This window comes from Punica granatum, chromosome 3 (assembly GCF_007655135.1).
Source record: "Punica granatum isolate Tunisia-2019 chromosome 3, ASM765513v2, whole genome shotgun sequence".
Lineage (NCBI taxonomy): Eukaryota > Viridiplantae > Streptophyta > Magnoliopsida > Myrtales > Lythraceae > Punica > Punica granatum.
This window is the reverse complement of record NC_045129.1, coordinates 7519142-7537993: the sequence shown is the minus strand read 5'-3', so window position 1 is coordinate 7537993 and position 18852 is coordinate 7519142. Positions and strand designations below refer to the sequence as shown.

The 18852-nt window shown below is 38.1% G+C and overlaps 1 protein-coding gene and 1 long non-coding RNA gene across 2 annotated transcripts; both read right to left on the bottom strand.

The window, feature by feature from the left end:
* Positions 1 to 6321: 6321 nt before the first annotated feature.
* LOC116199596 (TMV resistance protein N-like) lies at positions 6322 to 11137 on the bottom strand. Its single transcript, XM_031530022.1, has 4 exons — positions 10525 to 11137; positions 8391 to 9468; positions 7950 to 8234; positions 6322 to 7856 (listed from the first exon to the last, which is right to left on the bottom strand). Exons 1-4 carry the CDS (start codon positions 11001 to 11003, stop codon positions 6414 to 6416), a joined length of 3285 nt encoding a protein of 1094 aa, XP_031385882.1. The 5' UTR covers positions 11004 to 11137; the 3' UTR covers positions 6322 to 6413.
* Positions 11138 to 13295: 2158 nt separating this feature from the next.
* On the bottom strand, positions 13296 to 16688 carry LOC116199598. Its single transcript, XR_004155570.1, has 2 exons — positions 16394 to 16688; positions 13296 to 13648 (listed from the first exon to the last, which is right to left on the bottom strand). It is a non-coding gene; the product is annotated as an uncharacterized LOC116199598 (long non-coding RNA).
* Between the last annotated feature and the right edge of the window lie 2164 nt (positions 16689 to 18852).

Sequence of the window (18852 nt, the reverse complement as noted above, 5' to 3'; positions counted from 1 at the left end):
TCCTTGTTAGATGACTTCTATCTCGGTAGTTCTCTCTCCCTCGCCGTTCTCCATCTCAATAAGACTAAAAAATACTTCCATGAAAAAGTCCATTGCTTATCTCAACTATGCTTCTATAAGAATATAAATGATAAGAATGAAACTTCCCCTACCATCCACTAATCTATTTACAGTACTCTATCTCAAACAAATCTAAGGAAAATGCTTCTTGCAATAACCAACCAAATCAATATCTAGCTCACAAATTTCAGCACCATCAATGTGGCCTATCTTAGTTCACTAAACATTCAAATGTACTAGTCTAAGTTATTCCATCAATTTCTCTAATTTAGTCATCCAACTAACTTCTTGTTTCTAAATCCATAGCAAGGACACAATCAAATAAATAAAGCTCAATCAAAGAAGAATTGGCAACATACCTAAGCTATCCCGTAACCTAATTCGATGCTGCTAAGCTTTTCCCCATTCGATGCCTCTCTCATCCGTGAGTTCCTCGACATCAGAACGAAGCCAAACCAGCAAGAACAAGCAAGAGGAACATAAAATCGGCAATGGCGAGAAGCTAGGGAATCAATTAGAAGCTCATGAGATAGAAAAAGAGAAGCACGGATGAGCTCGACGAATCTCAAGAAGGTCGTCAATGACGAGCTCTCGTTCTCCTCTGTCTATTATTCTCTCTCTCTCTCTCTCTCTCTCTCTCTCTCTCTCTCTCTCTCTCTGTTTCTTTCGTTTTCCCCCCAGCCCCAGACAGAACAAGAAAAAGGAAAAGAAGGAAGTCAATGGCGGTGGAAGCTCAGGGAGGAATTTCAAAGAAAAAATCGACTTTATTCTATTTCTTGGTAGGTTTCCAGTTGGAAAAAGAACTCGGCCTATTCAGTCATGGCGGTCATTTGTTTCAGGGAACACTGATGCAGATGGAAATGATTTTTCAGGTCCTGTGCATATTTAGAGGCTGGCCAAGTTTTCACATTACAAATGAGGTGAAGCTAATTGCGGCCCACCTACGACCTAACAGAACAAAATTGTATTATGTCAAGTTGGTCTCAGTCCTACTGCCCCGGCCTAGATCACTGGAGGAGAATGCGTCCACCTCTTTGGTTTTATGTGATTCAATCAGATTAAAGGGTTTATGAAAGTCGTAATTTGTCACCAACTGTTGTGTAATTTTACTGTTTCTGCAGCAAACTCACTCACACACTCACACAAGGATAGAGAGATAGAGAGAGGTGAAGGAATAAAGAAAACGTATATTCACTAATCTGCAGAACAGAGTTTTGAGTACAAGAAACAAACATAAAAGGAGAGAGTACAGAAACTGTCCTCACGTACAGGATAACTGCAGAACTGCTTCTGCACACCTGTCCTACAAACCTTAAAATTAGCTACTAAAAGTAACAGTAAAAGATAATGCAACCTAATAACTTAAATGCAGATAAACACAACTGCTTAACAAAGCAGAACGACAAAGATAAAATTAATTCAGCAGCACTGAGACAATACTCCAACAAACTCCTCCTTGGATCAGATGCTGCTACAAACTCCAAACTTCTGCATGAAACATTTGACCTTATGTGCAAGTTGGACTGCACCAACTTCCCTTCTAACTTGCAATGTCTTCTTACTCATGCCTCTTCCAAAGCCTAGATTCAGGAGGTGTTCATCCATCTTGCTATACCAAGCTGTAGGAGTCTCTTTTAATTCATAAACTCTATTCTCCCGCTTTAGCACTTGAAAAACTTCTGATGAGCCCTCAAGATCAAACTTTGTATTGGGCTCTAAAATAGCCAACTCCTCCTTGGTTGCAACCATCACTCTTTTATCAGCTTTGCCTTCTACTTCTTCTGCAACTTCTAAAAATGCAATTGCATCTGCAATATTGCAGCTTTGTTGCTCGTCTGCAAGCGGTGTAATCCCTTTAATAGACTGATCATCATCCACCTTAGACTTCATCTTCAGTGGATCCAAAGAAAAAGACTTATTCTTCATTGGAATCTCAAATAACTTCTGACACTTTGAATCATAAATCAAACATTTTTTCTCCTCAAACATCACCTTGTATCCTTTCTCTACAAGCTGACCAACACTAAGTAAGTTTTGGTCGATTTGAGGCACAAACAACACTTCAGTAATCAGCTTAGTACCACCAGGACCCTCAATCAATACATCTCCGTTCCCTTCAACAGCAATGAAATCACCATTCCCTATTCTCACTTTTGACTTTACTGATTTGTCTAACTTACAAAACAAGCTTTCATTGCCTGTCATATGGTTAGTACTACCACTATCTACAAGCCAGCCATCCCAAGATGCATTTGAAGTAAAGCAGGAGACCACAAACAGATGCTCTACCTCATTTGCTGCTGCAGTCTGTGCTTCTCCAAAATGATGATGCTGCTCCCTACAAATCCTCTCTACATGCCCCATTTTGTGGCATTTTCTGCACTTTACATCAGGTCTCCTCCAGCATCTAAAATGAGGATGACCTTTCTTCCCACAGTGCTTACAAGGATCTGTATAAACCTTGCCATCTCCAGCATCTAAACTCGTGCTCCCTTGGTTGTTTGGAAGATTGCCTTGCTTCACTTCGGCTTGCAATGCACCCTCTACTGGCTCTTCTCTCCTCATCATTCTCCTCTGTTCTGGTGCTTGTAAAGCACTTAGAACTTCAGCAAACTTTAGATCTGACAACTCCTTAGTATTCTCAAGAGAGGCAATTTTTGCCTCATATCTCTCTGGCACTGAAACAAGTAGTTTTTGTACCAACCTGCTATCACTTAAATCAGTCCCTAACACCCTTATCTTGTTTGCTATCTCCACAAGCTTGTCTGCAAACTCTTTCACAGTCTCTCTCTCTTCCATCTGAAGCCTTTCAAATTCTCTCAACAAATTTAACACTTTCATATCTCTAATCTTCTCATCTCCTTCATATTCTTCCTTCAAGTAATCCCATATAGCTTTTGCTGACTCAAGCCTCATGACTCTGGTGAAGATGGTGGGTGACACAGCAGCATAAAGACACGATTTTGCCTTTGCCTTCCTGGTCTTCTTCTCCTTGTGCAGCTTGATCTGAGCCATGGTTGGATTGTTAGGAAGGGTAGCCACCTCGTAGTCTTCTTCCACTGCTTCCCACAAATCACAACCTTCCATAAAAGCTGTCATCTTCACAGCCCATGCTTGATAATTCTCCCCATCGAACACAGGTGGTGCCATGGCAGAGAATCCACTCGAACTTGCCTCCATCTTGCCTTGAACTTCAACGGATGCAGCCAAAACACTCAATTAACCTCACAAGTCTCTCGCCCACACAGGTCCCTTAAGATCAAGGAAGCTCTGATACCATTGTTGTGTAATTTTACTGTTTCTGCAGCAAACTCACTCACACACTCACACAAGGATAGAGAGATAGAGAGAGGTGAAGGAATAAATAAAATGTATATTCACTAATCTGCAGAACAGAGTTTTGAGTACAAGAAACAAACATAAAAGGAGAGAGTACAGAAACTGTCCTCACGTACAGGATAACTGCAGAACTGCTTCTGCACACCTGTCCTACAAACCTTAAAATTAGCTACTAAAAGTAACAGTAAAAGATAATGCAACCTAATAACTTAAATGCAGATAAACACAACTGCTTAATAAAGCAGAACGACAAAGATAAAATTAATTCAGCAGCACTGAGACAATACTCCAACACCAACTGATCTCACTTTTGACCAAAATCTGAGGTTCACGTTTCTGTTCTTCAGCCTACTACTGCTACTGCAGATAAACTAACGAGGACCGTGGATAGCTTCAAGTGTATGAGCTCGTGCTGATGAATCTGTGACTTGATAATGAAACTCTGAACTACTGAAGCAGTTGGTGTTTGGTACTTTTCCGGGGTATATATATGCTCCGTATCAGTTGCTCAAATAGCTGGAACTTTAGATTCCCAGCTATTGCTCAAATATAAATTCACAAACAATTCATTTTTCTTCTGAAAGAATTATTGGAAACATTTTCCGGTATGTCTATAGTAATCCAATTCATTTGTAGAAGAGATAACGAACTTTTTCACCTTCAAACGTATTTCGTCGTCCAACTTAAACAAGAGCATCCACAGGGTAATCAAAAGGACTGGACCTGCAAAACGGTTGTGCTGATGTTAGGTCCATCCAAGTCATCTGAGATTCCATCAGAGAAATGCTTGGTTCTGCATTCTGTCATCTTCGGACCAGTGTAGTGAAGCGTGTCGGGAAGTGAATCGGTAGCTAGACTATAGAATCTGCCACATCCATATGTTCCATACGATACCCTCAGTTCCCATGTCACATTGAAATGCTTGTCCATGTGCTGCTGTCCCTTCTCGTTTGTGATATAAACATGGTTAAGAAATGGCCCATCAGTACACGCTCATGCTCTCATATGCATCAAATCAAGACCGACTAAAATGTGATGATCGGGTTGGATAATATAGTATTATCATAATCATATTCTGAATATATTCCTCCCTTCCTTAATAGTATAAATTACATATTGAAAGATAACTAACAGCTCCACTTCATGCAAGGACGGATCTAGCTAGGGGTGCAGGGGTGTGATCGCCCTCCTTATATTCGGAAAAAAATTACAAAATTTTTCCATTGAATTATTTTAGTTTGCTCCCCATTTGCTTGTCATCATCCTCAGCGTTCCATCAAACCAAATTTGAGAGCTTAGCACGACGATCTCACTTTTAATTTACTTGGATGCCGCGGTGAAGGCTAATTATTAATTATAATGGTTCATGGCAGGGTATAGCATGCGTCAAATTGCAAGGCCTTGAAGGCAACGTCATCCTTTGCTCAAACACTTTACCGCTCAAGCAGCCTCCCGAGAGACGTTATTGAAGCTTTTACTTGACTTCGAGATCCCAACCGAAGTCATCCTCGACTAGCCAAGGTCGATCTCTTGTTTGGGATGTTTCTTTTAAAAAAAAAATCTTTGAAATTATGTTTTTCCCCTGTCTAGTTCTTGTAAACTTTCTTCCTCACATCTAGCTTTGTTGGCCTCATTTTGTATCCGTTCAGTCACTTCCCGCAGCTTCTGTCTTAGAGATGCGATCGCCTATAAATTTAAACTCTTCCTTGTCCTAGGATCCTATCACATGCGGTTGAATGGAACTATCCAAAAGAATAATTTAGATAATTCAACTTCTTTTGAATCCGTTTTTCTTTAATTGTATATATGCATTGGGCACTCCAAATTTTCAAAAAAAAAAATCATAGAAAGACTAATTTATTATTTTATCACATGAGTTTTAATGGCTTTAAATGGAAAAAAATAGCTACTTTCCAGACAAAAGCAAGCACGGGGTTAAAGGTCAAGAGACCCTAAACGTTCCAAACATTCTCTTCCAATTGATTAATGGAAAAGGGAGAAAAAGACTAATAGACAGAACGGGGTTTAACTTTTATATATAAAAAAACGATTTTTTAATTTATGAATAGGAAATTAACTTTCATGTCACCCCCACCACTATTGCGGATTATTATAATTGCTAATATTATTTGCAATTGGTTTTTTTCATTATTCTAATAAATCTCACTCATTATATATACTTTCAATTTCAATGGTCATATTCTATAAAATTTTAGTACTTTCCGAATTTTAATCGTGTAGTAAAACCTGTATCCAACATCTATATTTCTGCTTTGCACTACTATTGTTTTTTTTTCCCTCGAAGATTTTTATAGGTCATTGTGCCAGAAAATATCTTCCACATGTGCGCTGTCAGTTGTTTGATTATTTTCAGCACAATCTTCGAGTTCGAAACATATAAGTGAAAAAGATAAAAATTAAGCAAAACAAGCGCATGACATGGAAGTTCGAACAGTATTGTCGTAAGAAATGTATTAATGCTCATCACGTCAGACTCTAAAAGTGAAACCAAGAGCAGAGAGGAAGAAGCACCGCGCATCGGGGCCATCATGTAGAAATATCCGCTTCTTGTTTTTCCATTATTCCATATTTATCTATTTTCTTCGAAATTTTGGAGAAAAATTAAAATCTTTTGGGTTTCTATAGTTGACGTTACAAATTTCAAATTCCATACTCGATCGTTAGACCCAAAACCCCTCGCGGAGAGATGGACCGATTGAGGGAACAAAATATCAATTGCATATCACTTGTCCATTTTGGATGAATAACAAACAATCAAAATGGTTATAAATGGGACTCTATAGGCCCTATGTGGAGTCAAATTTTCACCTAAAGAACAAATTATATTTGACTCTGTCGACTTTTTGTCATCCCAACAATAGAGGAAAAAGAAAAGAGGAGCATATGTCTATGAGATACATGTAGTCTAACACACCAATCATAGCTGGGAGATCCATACAGAAATGTCAGAAGTTACATGAAGAAAAGAAAACGTCATAGCGCTTCCGCTTATGCTACCAATTCCAATACTCGATATCCTTCTCCTGCAGCATCTCGAAGTGGGACAAATCCGGTAATTTTGCCAGAGAACTGCAGTGAAATATAGTCAAGTCCCTCAGATGTCGCAACTCTTCAAGCGCCTCAAGTGTCTGCACGGTGCAATAGGATACTCTCAAGACTTGCAATGCTTCCAAATGATGGAGGCCACGAATCTCCCCCACCTCACAATGTTCAAGTTCTAACTCTAGCAGACCATGCATGTTAGATAGATCTGGTGAACTACTCAACGACCTACAATTTTGCAGGGACAATCTTGACAACCTCGAAGGAAGTTGTGGAAGGTGCTGCAAGTCTACATATATAAGAGTAAGCTTCCTAAGCTGAGAAAGACCTGCAAAATTTTCAGGTAGCCGCAGCTCAAAGTGGTTAGGAAAGGACAGCTCCAATGCCTCCAATTTTGGCATTCTCGAAACCCATTCAAAGTCCTGAGGAAGCCTAGAGCTGTAACCGGTGGCATCAAGACGCAAGTGCAGCTCCTTCAAATTCACCAAGTCCGAGAGATTTGGAACCACTTTCAGTTCATTAGATCCTGCATACAGAGCAACTAAACTTGAAGGCAGATCCGGTAGCGCCTGAAGCTTCTTGCATTCGCGTAAGTCTAGGATCTGGAGATTAGCAAGTCGTCCACGAACTGTTGCTGGAAGACCGCAAATTTTCGTGTGGGAAAGTCTCAGGATTCTCAAAGTTGTGGCGATGCCATTAGAAATTTCCCCAGTCAAACTTCGACAGAACAAGAAATTTACCTCTTTGAGGTTTGGCAAGTCGGCTATGGCATCAGGAAATTCCCGCAGGAAACAGCCTTCCATCTTCAACGCTTTCAACTTTGCCAAATCCTTGAAGGAAAGAGGTAATTCGTCAATCCTCGTGTTCGTCAGGTCTATATCAGATAGCGATTCCAGACCACCAACAGAGTCAGGAAGCTCTAGAAGATTTTGACAGTTCCGCAGAGAAAGAGATTCAAGTTTTGCTAGTTCACCAATTGATCTCGGCAGTTTCTCAATAATCGCATCATCCAGAGCAAGATGCAAAAGAGATTTAAGACCACCGATCGAATCGGTTATCTCACCCAGTCGTTTACAGCCACGAGCGCTGAGAGTTTCAAGTTGCTTCATCGACCCCTTTGAGAAATGTAGTTTACTTACAGAAGTTCCATCAATTAGAAGCTCCTTTAAGCATGTCATGAAACTCAATTCACTTGGCAAATTGGCAACTTCACAGCACATCTTCAAATTTAAGGACTCTAATTCCTTGAGATAGCGGATGGATGGATCAATTTGCCTCAACCGGAGACAATCTTCAAGACTCAATACTTTTAAGGTCATTGGAGCGGGGAATTGAAGACATCCGGAAAGATTCACACAGGCTTTGAGGTCTAAAACTTTCAGTTTCCTAGTTGACTGCAAAAGATTAAGAGAGAAAAATGAATTTGTCAAGGGATTTGTATCGTGTTAGTCCCAATCCCAGATCAGATTAGAAGAAACAAATCATACCTTCATGATTTCGGTCCAACTGTATGTGTCTCTAGTAATTTGACTGTACGACAGATCTAGGATGACCACATCATCAAGATGCAAGTTAAGAAGATCAGCCATTTTAGAGCAACCTGCCCAATCAAGCCACCTTAAAGTTGGGAGACAGTTCCGGAAATCCCCTTGAATATTTGCTTGGTCCAATTTGAGAAACCTTAAGTTTGATAGAGGATTAAAGTCTCCTGGACTCAAACTCTTGGATTCATCATTAAATGCCAGACCAAGTCCAATGACATTTCGAGTTCCCTGCCAATGAAAGAAATAGAACTATCAATGGTGAATCATTCAAGATATTTTCACCGCAGAACTCAACAATAAAAATGTTTTTCACCGGCAAAAAAGGTTCTTCAGAGGTGCTCACAATCTACTTGAGAAAGTTGTAATATGGTACACAAAGTTTACCTCTCTATTTTGCAGCGTGGAGATAGCGTCTTCATGATTCCATAGCCTACTGCGTTTTCCGGGTTCATCAGGACTCTCATTTCGAACAATTTCACGGCCAAGATCTCTTAGCAAATCATGCATCCAGAGCACACCATTGTCTCCAATTTTCGCCAAAGATCTGGAAATCAGCGTCTCAATTGCAATAGATTTATGTTTGTCCCACATATAGCGTGCGATTCTCTGATCCTTTCCAATGAAAAAACAAGCTATGTCAAGGAATACCTCCCTTTCGCTCTCATCTAGGGATTCATAGCTTATCATCAACTTCTCCTTGACTTCTGCATCAGGTATTAGTTTCAATTTCTCAAGTGTGCCTTCCCAAATATCCATTGCTTTAGTAAATAAACGACATCCTATAACCTCAAGAGCTAAAGGAAGCGCTTTAACAGCTGAAACGATTTCGCAGGAGAGATTGTAATAGCCCACTTGAGGGGTTTCCATATGAAATGCATGCTTGCAGAAAAGTTGAAGAGCTTGACCACCATTCATGCATTCAACTTCATAATTCTCGACAGCTTTAAGAATGTCGCCTTTCCTTGTTGTCACAATTATCCTGCTTCCTGGACCATACAGATTCGGCTTCCCCAGAGATTCTAGTTGTTTGCGGTCGTCCAAATCATCAAGGAGAATGAGAACCTTTTTACTGGAAAACTTAAGTCTCATGAAATGAACGCCGTCATCCAGAGAATCGAACTTGGGTAATTTCTTATTTAGGAGCTTGGAAACTAATTGCTTTTGCAATCGCCGAAGTCCACTTATTTCTTTCGATGCTTCCCGAATGTCGTCGACGTGACTGCAAGCGTCGAACTGATGGCACAGTTCGTTGTAAACAGCCTTTGCAAGCGTTGTCTTGCCAACCCCTCCAATCCCATGAATGACAATGATTCGTACATCATTAGAAGCAACATCAAGTCTTCTCATTACCTCTTCTACGTGATGGTCAAGCCCAACTAGATTCTCTGGCAATCTCAGTTCAGCCTTCTTCAATATCCGACGAGCTTCTGAAATTATACGCTGTATAGCTATGCTATGATACCTACCAAGTAAATGACCAATGAAGATAGTAAGTGAAAGAATGAAACTAATAAATTGAATGATCGAAATGATTTCGATCTATTATATATAGTAGAATATATATAGAACTAGGCAGGTTGCCTGTACATGCACGGGTGTCCTTATTGATTGAGCGGATGTTGCGGTACTGGTATAATTAAATTTAACTCATATCTCTTATATTGACATTTGACAAGACAAATTAGCACAAAGACAATTGAGAATAGTAACAACCAAATCAATTATTGATTGAAAATAATGTTAATTAGAAATAAAAAAAATTCTTAATACACGTAAAAGTTAGTGGATACGAGCTCAATGTTAATTCTTGTAAAGTGTAGTGGGTATGATCTCAATGACTTGAAGAAGATGAGACGGAAATTTTTTTACGGAAACATAAAACTGGGAAAAGGAAAAGCGCACAAGAAGCAAAGAAACTGATGTGTATGTATTAATTATGTCTTCATGGGAAGTTTCTTATTTTTTATAAAAAAAAACTAAATATATATAAATAAACACAAATTTTAAAATGCATATGATACATATATTTGGCCAAGTATTTTAAGCAACCGCACTCAAATTAAACAATATGGAAAAACATAAAATGTGGCCCCAAAATAATATTTTGATTAGTTATTTAATTAAAATTTAATATACAATTGGTTAACTAATATATTCAAGATTCCCAAAAATTAAAACGGGTCTGCCCTTAAGAATTGTAAAAATTTTACTATTTAATTATACAGCTCGAACTAGATTAATTGGGACCCGTCGGCCTTCCGGATATCAGGTACACATGGAAAAAAGCTACAAAGTTACCGAGTTATCAACACAACATTGGGAAAAAAAATGATCAAACAGCCTCAAACACAATCATCTGGTTTCCAGCAAATAAATAAATAAAACGCAATCATCATCTGGTAGAGGTAAGACTCCCTGCCGATCACGAAAAATAAAGAAAGAAGTAAACCTTTCACCAAGTAATTAAAGAAGGAAAAGTAGAAGATAGAAATAGAAGCAGTGGCTAAATCGAACTTACCCATTCTCGAAGTTTTGCAAATCCCAACCCTTAAGGTGTCCAATCTTTTCAAGAGCGTCCTTCCACATGTTGATCGTCTCAGGGTCCACTCCATTCCTCTCGTGCTTTATGAATGAGTTTCTGAAAGTACCGATTTGGTCCTTCACGACGGAGGGCCCGATGTCGAAGAAAATGGGCAGGATTAAGTGATCGCCCATCACTTGGCACTCCAGCATTTGCTGCACCTCCATGAGGCAACTCTTGCTGGACGCGTAGTCACTGGAAAAGATAGGCATGGATATTCTCGATTGCTGGATGGCTTGCACAAGCTTGAGATGGATGGGTTCTCCCACAGGAAGCTCCTCGTCATCTCTGAAGACCAAGATCCCAGCATCCTCGAGGCCGTGGTAGAGGCAGTCGGCAAAGCTTTTACGAACATCAGGCCCTCTGAAGCTCAAGAAGACATCGTAGATCTTTGAAGAGCAGCTAGAGACATCCATCGTTAAATTTTGGGCTCCCACCAGTGCGTCTAAATCTTTTCCAGTGATCTCCAAGCTTTCTACTGTGTGAAGTCAACGGGAAATTTCTTTCGGATGAAAGAGGCTCAAGCGGTTCAGCGAGTCTAACCCTTAGTATTATATCTTCTTATAATACTAAAACTATTGTTTGAGGTCCATTGAACGAGAATTGGGACCGTGCTCCTTTCTCTATTTTTTCACTTTTGCCATTCTTTTCTTATTTTCAATATTTTCCTATAAAGTTTTATTTTTTTCCCTTATTTATCCCTTCATTTGATTTCTTTTCACATGCTTCAAAAGAGTAAAATTAACATATAACCATATATATAATTAGCCAAAACATGTTACTCTCTACAAAGCTGGAGTGAAATATCATTTTAATACTCGTATGCATATTTATTTTTCATAAAATCATATCTTGCATCTTTATTTATAAAAATGGTGGAAAATGAAAGGAAGAAGTGAGTGTTATTAATGTGTTAGATATTTTTATTATTGTGATTTCTGATTTTAACCGATTTGATCAATTCTTTCTTCTATCTTTCATTGATTTTATAATAAAAAATAATATAATAAAATGCATTAATTTCATTTAATTCAATAATAAATTCATGTATTCATATATTGTGGGGCAACTCTTGCCGGGCGCGTAGTCTCTGGAAAAGATAGGCATGGATATTTTCGATTGCTGGATGGCTTGCACAAGCTTGGGATGGATGGGTTCTCCCACAGGAAGCTCCTCTTCATCTCTGAAGACCGAGACGCCAGCACCTTTGAGGCCGTGGTAGAGGCAGTCGGTGATGCTTTTACGACCATCAGGCCCTTTAAGAAGACATCGAAGATCTTTGAAGAGCAGCCAGAGACATCCATTGTTGAATTTTGGACTCCCACCAGTGCGTCTAAATCCTTTGCAGTGATCTCCGCGTTTTCTTCTTTGTAAAGTCAACGGGATCTCTTTCACATGGAAAGGCTCATGTGGCCGGACGAGTCCATGTGACTAATCTAATTATATCGGAATGGAATGAATTCTTGTATAATCAATATAATTATATTGAGAGAAAAATAATAATTTTTAGACTGAATTAGAGAATATGAATGATTAAATTTAACTAGATGAATTTATTTTTCATGATATCATTGTATATATTATATGTTTAGATATATAAAACTAAAAGATAATATATAATACATGTAAAATTTAGTTGAAATATACAGTGTAAGTATATTTTTTTATTGAATGAAGATATTAACACTCTTCAAAAAAAATAGTAGAAGTGATGGAATGAACATTCCTTATGTTATTTTCTTTTAATAATGAACGTTGCATCATATTGTAAAGAAATTCTCCTTCAAATAGAATGTTTTTTCTAACTCATACAAGTATCTCCATATAAGAAAATGAAGTAAAATAATAGATTTTCATTCATTTTGGCGTACCAAATGAGACACTATCATCTATCATATACGGAGAGGGAGTATACAATTATGATCATGTACGTGGCTCGAAAACTAAACTTACCGGATTAAAAAGTAATCATCACATCAAATTACTTAAGAAATTATAATGATCGATTGACTTAGGTGTTTATGGGCTAAAACCACATAGAATGAGAAAGGGGCTTCAGCTACACGTACACTTACTCATCCCTGAATTTAATTAGAGATTATGGTTTAATTTTCACGAGAAAACTTTCTTGTGCCCTCTGATATTTATTTTTGGTCCCCAATTAAACTCGCATGCTTCTCTCGTGAAAAAAAAAATGAAAACATATGAAAGAGAGAAGTTATATCCATACACAAATTTCTGATAAATGCGCCGAAAGATGCCACGTAAGACAAAGGCTACCTCGGGCTGAATGGTTATTGGAGTACCCACCAATGACAAGTTGACAAATAACGCAATGTAGAAGTGTCACGTCACCCAACCGGTTTGCCCTATTAAATTTTAAAAAAAAATAGAGAAGAAAACCAAAACGATGTCATCTTGGATGAGTTTTGTTCAAACCCATGCGGCACATGTAAGTAAAGTGTGACACATGTATGTGAAACGTAAAAGTCACATATTGTCATACGAGGGTGAGTGTTGAGAGTGATTTGTGGCACATCGAAATTTTGAATAGAAATCCAAGAGTTTATCAACAATTTGACATATCTCAAATCCAAAAATTTGAGCTAAAATTTCTATTTAATATTTCAATCTAAGCTCGGATTGGACTTTCGTGCTGACACTTGTAGGTGAAGTATCAAAGTCACCAGTTGTCATGTGAGGACGGGTATGGAGAGTGATTTGTTCCATATTGTCATGACCCGAAATTTCGACCCTAAATTTCGTCGATATCCATTATCACACAAACTACTTACATCAAAACCTACTTTCCATAAGGCCTAGATATATATATATATATATATCCAATCCAGCAAGCTCTAATATGTATATGCATCTCAAAAGAGAGTATTTTCTCTTCAATCCCATCACTAAACCAACTACACAAAAGTTTCAGGTAGTAACAGATTCAAATACATTCTATGCAAAAAGAATACTTATCAAATAACTAAGGTCCCTACCTAGTTCTTCGAGCTGATCCCCGATATCAAAAAGTAGTTCTTCCGCGCAGCTAGAAGTTTATCTGGAAAAAATATATGCATGGTGTGAACTGCATCTCAGTGAGTACTATATTCCAAAACAAAATGAATTATTTATTAAATAAATATTTAACTGCTAACAACCGAATATTCAAATAAACAGTACAATCACATCTAATCCAACTATTCGCTCACTCACACACATATACGGTATATTTTATACATATACAAAAAAATAATTTTATTCAATATAGTAACTAAATTTAATTCCTACTAACAAATACACACAACTCTTCCAACCATTTCGCTAATATCCAATAGCACATAAATATCAAATATTCATTCATTAGCATTCCACTTCACAACACAACCACCTGACATATCAAACTCTAGCAGCCATACGGCTTTCGCAGAACATCCTTAAATAGTCTCAACAATCATCACATCTCCAGCAATCATAACAATCATCACATCTCCAACAATCATACCAGAAAAACAATATACAACACAACCAATCATATAGCCATAGGGTTGCATTTCCTTGCAACAGAGTTATGACGGTACCGTGACCCCGCACATCTCATTTATATCATACTCAACTCCTAATATCCATATCTCATAAGCGGGGGCTACCATTATCCTCTGGCAGTAAGAGTCTAGGCGTCCATTTTATATCCCGCCGGATCAGCGATCTAGGCGTCCATTTTTGTATCCCGCCGGATCAGCGATCTAGGTATCCCTTTTTGTATCCTGCCGAATCAGCGGTTTATGCGTCTCTTTTTATATCCCACCGGATCAGCGGTCCCATGGTTATATTCAAACAACAATCACAAGTACAATCAACTGCAACCATGCCATCTGATCACATATATCATCATACCCAATCACATTACAATGGCAGCATGTTATCACCACATATCTCACACACAATCAGCATACACAATCACACTGCATATCTCAAATCAAAATAAAACATAAAATGGCAATATCTCTCAAATCAATTCATACAACATAGCAAGACCAATTTCTTAATCTCTAACTATCACAATATTCTTTCTAAATAATTTATATAACTATAATACATCATTTCACAAGGGAATAGATTACTCACGTAACATATATATATATATATATATCATTTCACAATGGAATAAAAGTACTCACCGATAACTCCCAAAAATAAATTACCAAATTCAAGTCTTGGAGATGCATGACTTTGCTATACTCCATCCCTATATAATAATTTTAACAAGAAACCAATTTATAAGCATATATCATACCATCAAGTAACTAATCATACTCTTTAGCAGTACATTTATTCCCGAACAAAACCAGCATAAGCTCACCAATTCACAACCCATAAGCACATAAGCAGTTCTCTAGTTCACACTAGGATCACCACATCGATTAGCACTCATTATCGTAAAGAATTACATCCTATATCATAATCTCTATCATAATTAGCTTAATCAAATCGTACAAAAACCAAACTCCCTCTCAAAGATGCAGATAATCAAATCTTATAAAACCGACTTAATCGATACCAAGCACATGCATTTCAGTATGTAAGTTGTCTTTTAAGTTATCTGAAAATGAAAACAGAAAATCCGAGGATACGTTTCAGCTCTCCCGAGACCCAAAAACCGAACAATTTCCACTTATTTCCAAAAATACGTCGAATACTTATATTTTCAGAAAAATCACATAAAATTACTGAAAATAGGAAATTGAAATATGAATTATTAGGCGTAAAAATCAATAAAAATAGAGGTCGGGGCGTGTCAGACAAGCCTCCCGAAGTTGTTGGACGTCACAAGCAAAAGCAGCACCAGACAGCCTATCGGACCAACTTTGGGAGAGTATTTCTATCTCTACAGGACTCGAATTTCTGCGTTCTAGGTGTCTTTGGAAACCTCAAACAACAAGCTTCAGTTTAGAATCAGATGGAAGTGAAAAATATGGAGAAAACAGGTCAAAAAACTAGTTCGAAATCCTCTACTGATCATTTCTACAGCTGGTTTTAGAACACGATATCTTTCCAACAACTCAACCAAATTCGGTTTTGTAAAACCCTATAGCATTCTAAGCACGTCTCCTATCGTCGTAGACAAACAAAACCTCCTTAAACTGGTCAAGGAATCACCACACAGCTCACTCACAAACTTAAACACAGCAGTGGGTAATCGAAATTAAGCAAAACCTCCCTAAATCGATCCAAGAATCATTCTGCAACTCAGCTATTTTTCCCACACTACTTCCTATCATCAAAACCAATCTAATTCTTCTTAAATCGAACAAAAAGTGGGCATGTAATTCAATCCATAATTCGAATCTGAATTCTAGGAATCAAAATCAAATACATGAAGAAGTTGAAATAGCTACATACCCGACACATGCATATAATCCTATTTGAGTGAAACTAATCTGCCTCTATCACGCTAACAGCAACGCTCTATCTCTCCCGTGCTCTCTGTCTCTCTGACTGTCTCTGTCTCTCTCTCTCTCTCTCTCTCTCTATCTATCTCTTTCCTCATTTTTAATATCTCGTCATCTAAATTCACCTCAACAAAAATGCAATCAATTACAAATATTCTTTAGCCTGAATCTACACCCCATTAACCGAAAACAAGAGGAAAACAAGGGATTCTAGTAATTAATCAGAAACAAGAATAAAACATAGGGATTTTTTTTTTATCTGCAATTACAATCTGATTTTTCTCGTCTTTGCTCTCGGTTGATTTGTTGTGACCAGAGATGGAGAAAAAGAAGAACAGAGAAATATCACGTACCCAGAAAAAGAGATCGGAGGGAAAAAGATGACCGTGGAGTCGGGTTTTCGTAGACATGCACAAAGCTTCTTGCCACTGCCTCTGGAAGTTCCGCCGACTTCCTCCTCTTCTACCCATATGTTATGTAGTTTTTGTTCCAACCAACAAGATAAAAAGAAAAGGAAGAGAACAAATATGAAGGAAAGGAATAGTAGGCGTTGGAGAAGATTTTGGAGAAATAATTAGGCGGGCTTGGTGGGTTTGGCCCAAACTAATTTAATAAGCCCATATATGCCTAAAATAAATTGAGTCTTAATATAAGGTTATGTATGTGTGTGTAAATATTTGTATATTCAAAATGCCAGGTCTCACACATATCAAAATTTTGAATACAAATCCAATAATTTAAAAGAGATTGGACCTATCTCCAACTAAAAATACAAGTGTCACAAGGACTTGAACAAATTTGATTAAACAAATATTATTTTTGGCCTGTTAAATCCAAGTAGGCACATCACGTTAGATTTCTGCAAAAGAAGTTGGTGGTGGGGCGGAAATGGTAGATGGAAGCCAAAGTCTAGACTAATGTGGTGGCAAAACTATTTCACGGGCAACTGTGGCGACAAATAGAAAATTCGAGAAAGACTGCGACCGTTAACTCTTAAAATAATCCTTCTCCCCTCGAGGTTTGAGAAGGTTAGCTGTCAAAGGAACGACTTCCCCAACCCACGAGAAAACCGGGGGTTTTATTAAGATTTGGTCCAGGCAAAGGCCCATATTCTATTACTAATATAAACACAAAACTGACAATTTGGTCCCCGGAAGATACAACTTCATATCAATTGATCACTGAAAGACATTTCCTATACAATTTAGTCCCGCTGTTTGAAACGTTAGTACAATTTGGTCATTCCAATCATGTTTTTAACAAGTCCCTCGCGTTAAGTGATGACATGGTTCGTTTTTTGCTGAGTTGGGTCGTTAAATGACACGCTGGCCATCCAAGACCTAATTAAAAAAAAAAAGTCAAAAAGTCCCAAAATCCCTAGTAAATGACTTAAACGGCCAAAGGCCGGAAGAGGAGAGAAATCGACTCCCCAAAACAAATCGCTAGCCCCTCGTTTCCAAGCCCTAATTCCACCATCAGATTCGTCCAAGTCTGACTCGAATCTGCACTCGAATATGCTTCTTTGGTTGTCGTCGATGTGATTCCGAGGAGTTGCATCGGTTACTGTGGCTCGTTTCATCTCGAGAAGCAACAGTGGTGATTCTCTCTGTGGGAGCATCCGGGTCGTGGAAAGCTTACAGCTTTGTGGGGCATCTGGGATTCAACGCCAGGTCACTACTACGCTTTAACTGGTCTGGAGGAAAGTGAATGAGGCTTTGTGTTTGTTGAAGGTGGTCCTCGAATTCTCGATTTTGTCGGCAAGAAGACTTGTCTTTGTCTGCAGTAGTATGTGTAAATGTGAATTTTTTTTTTTAATAATGTAGAGGTTCCATTTGTCCGCATTACGGTGACAGAGGTCTCGGTTTTGTCTTTTTTTATGGTCTCTGTCTTGATTTTGTCTTTGTTTATGGTTACCAATATCTGAACCATTAAGAAATTAGTATGGATAACTTCCACTCAAATGGCTCCCTTCTCCTCCCATTTTTGTTAAGGTTGGAATTCCAGTTGGGTTGAAGGCGCAGCTCTATTAGGGTTTCAATCTCTTTTTGAGATTTTTCTGAATCTGGGGAAAGGGGCTCTGACGGATTATTTCGTAGGTTTTGCCTGTCTTTAAGTCCAGCGTGTCATTTAACGACCCAACTCAGCAAAAAACGAACCATGTCATCACTTAACGCGAGGGATCTGTTAAAAAACATGAACGGAAGGATCAAATAGTACAAACGTTTCAAACGGTGGGACTAAATTGTAATAGGAAATGTCTTTCAGGGACCAATTGATACCGAGTTGTATCTTTCAGGGACCAATTGATATCGATGGCTACGATGCCATCGATATCTCTGTTATCCTCAAAAGGCCACCGGTAGTCTTTGAGGCTATCGGCAGCATTGATTATCTTATGGTCGGCCACATGGGTCGGGGATGAGCGACCATGACTAGACGGGGGTGTCCCGTGATTTCATCTTTTTTCAATTATTTTTTAATTATTTTTAAAGATATCCATACAATTATAAAAAGTCAAATGATGGCTCTTGGTGTCACTTTCACCTTCCAAAAATACGCATACTAGTTGCAAATAAATCTATTTTAGCCACTAGATCATGGTTAAAACAATAGAATCACATAAAATGACTAACCACTAGGTTCTCTTGTCTGCTGTCACTCTCCCCTATATATTATCATCTTTTCTCTCGTCTACTAAATAGTATTATTCTAATTATATCCATTCAAAATTTGTATATATATATATATATATATATATGAAAATAAGGTCCAAATCGAATTCTAATGTCACCACATTATCAAAAATAAAAAT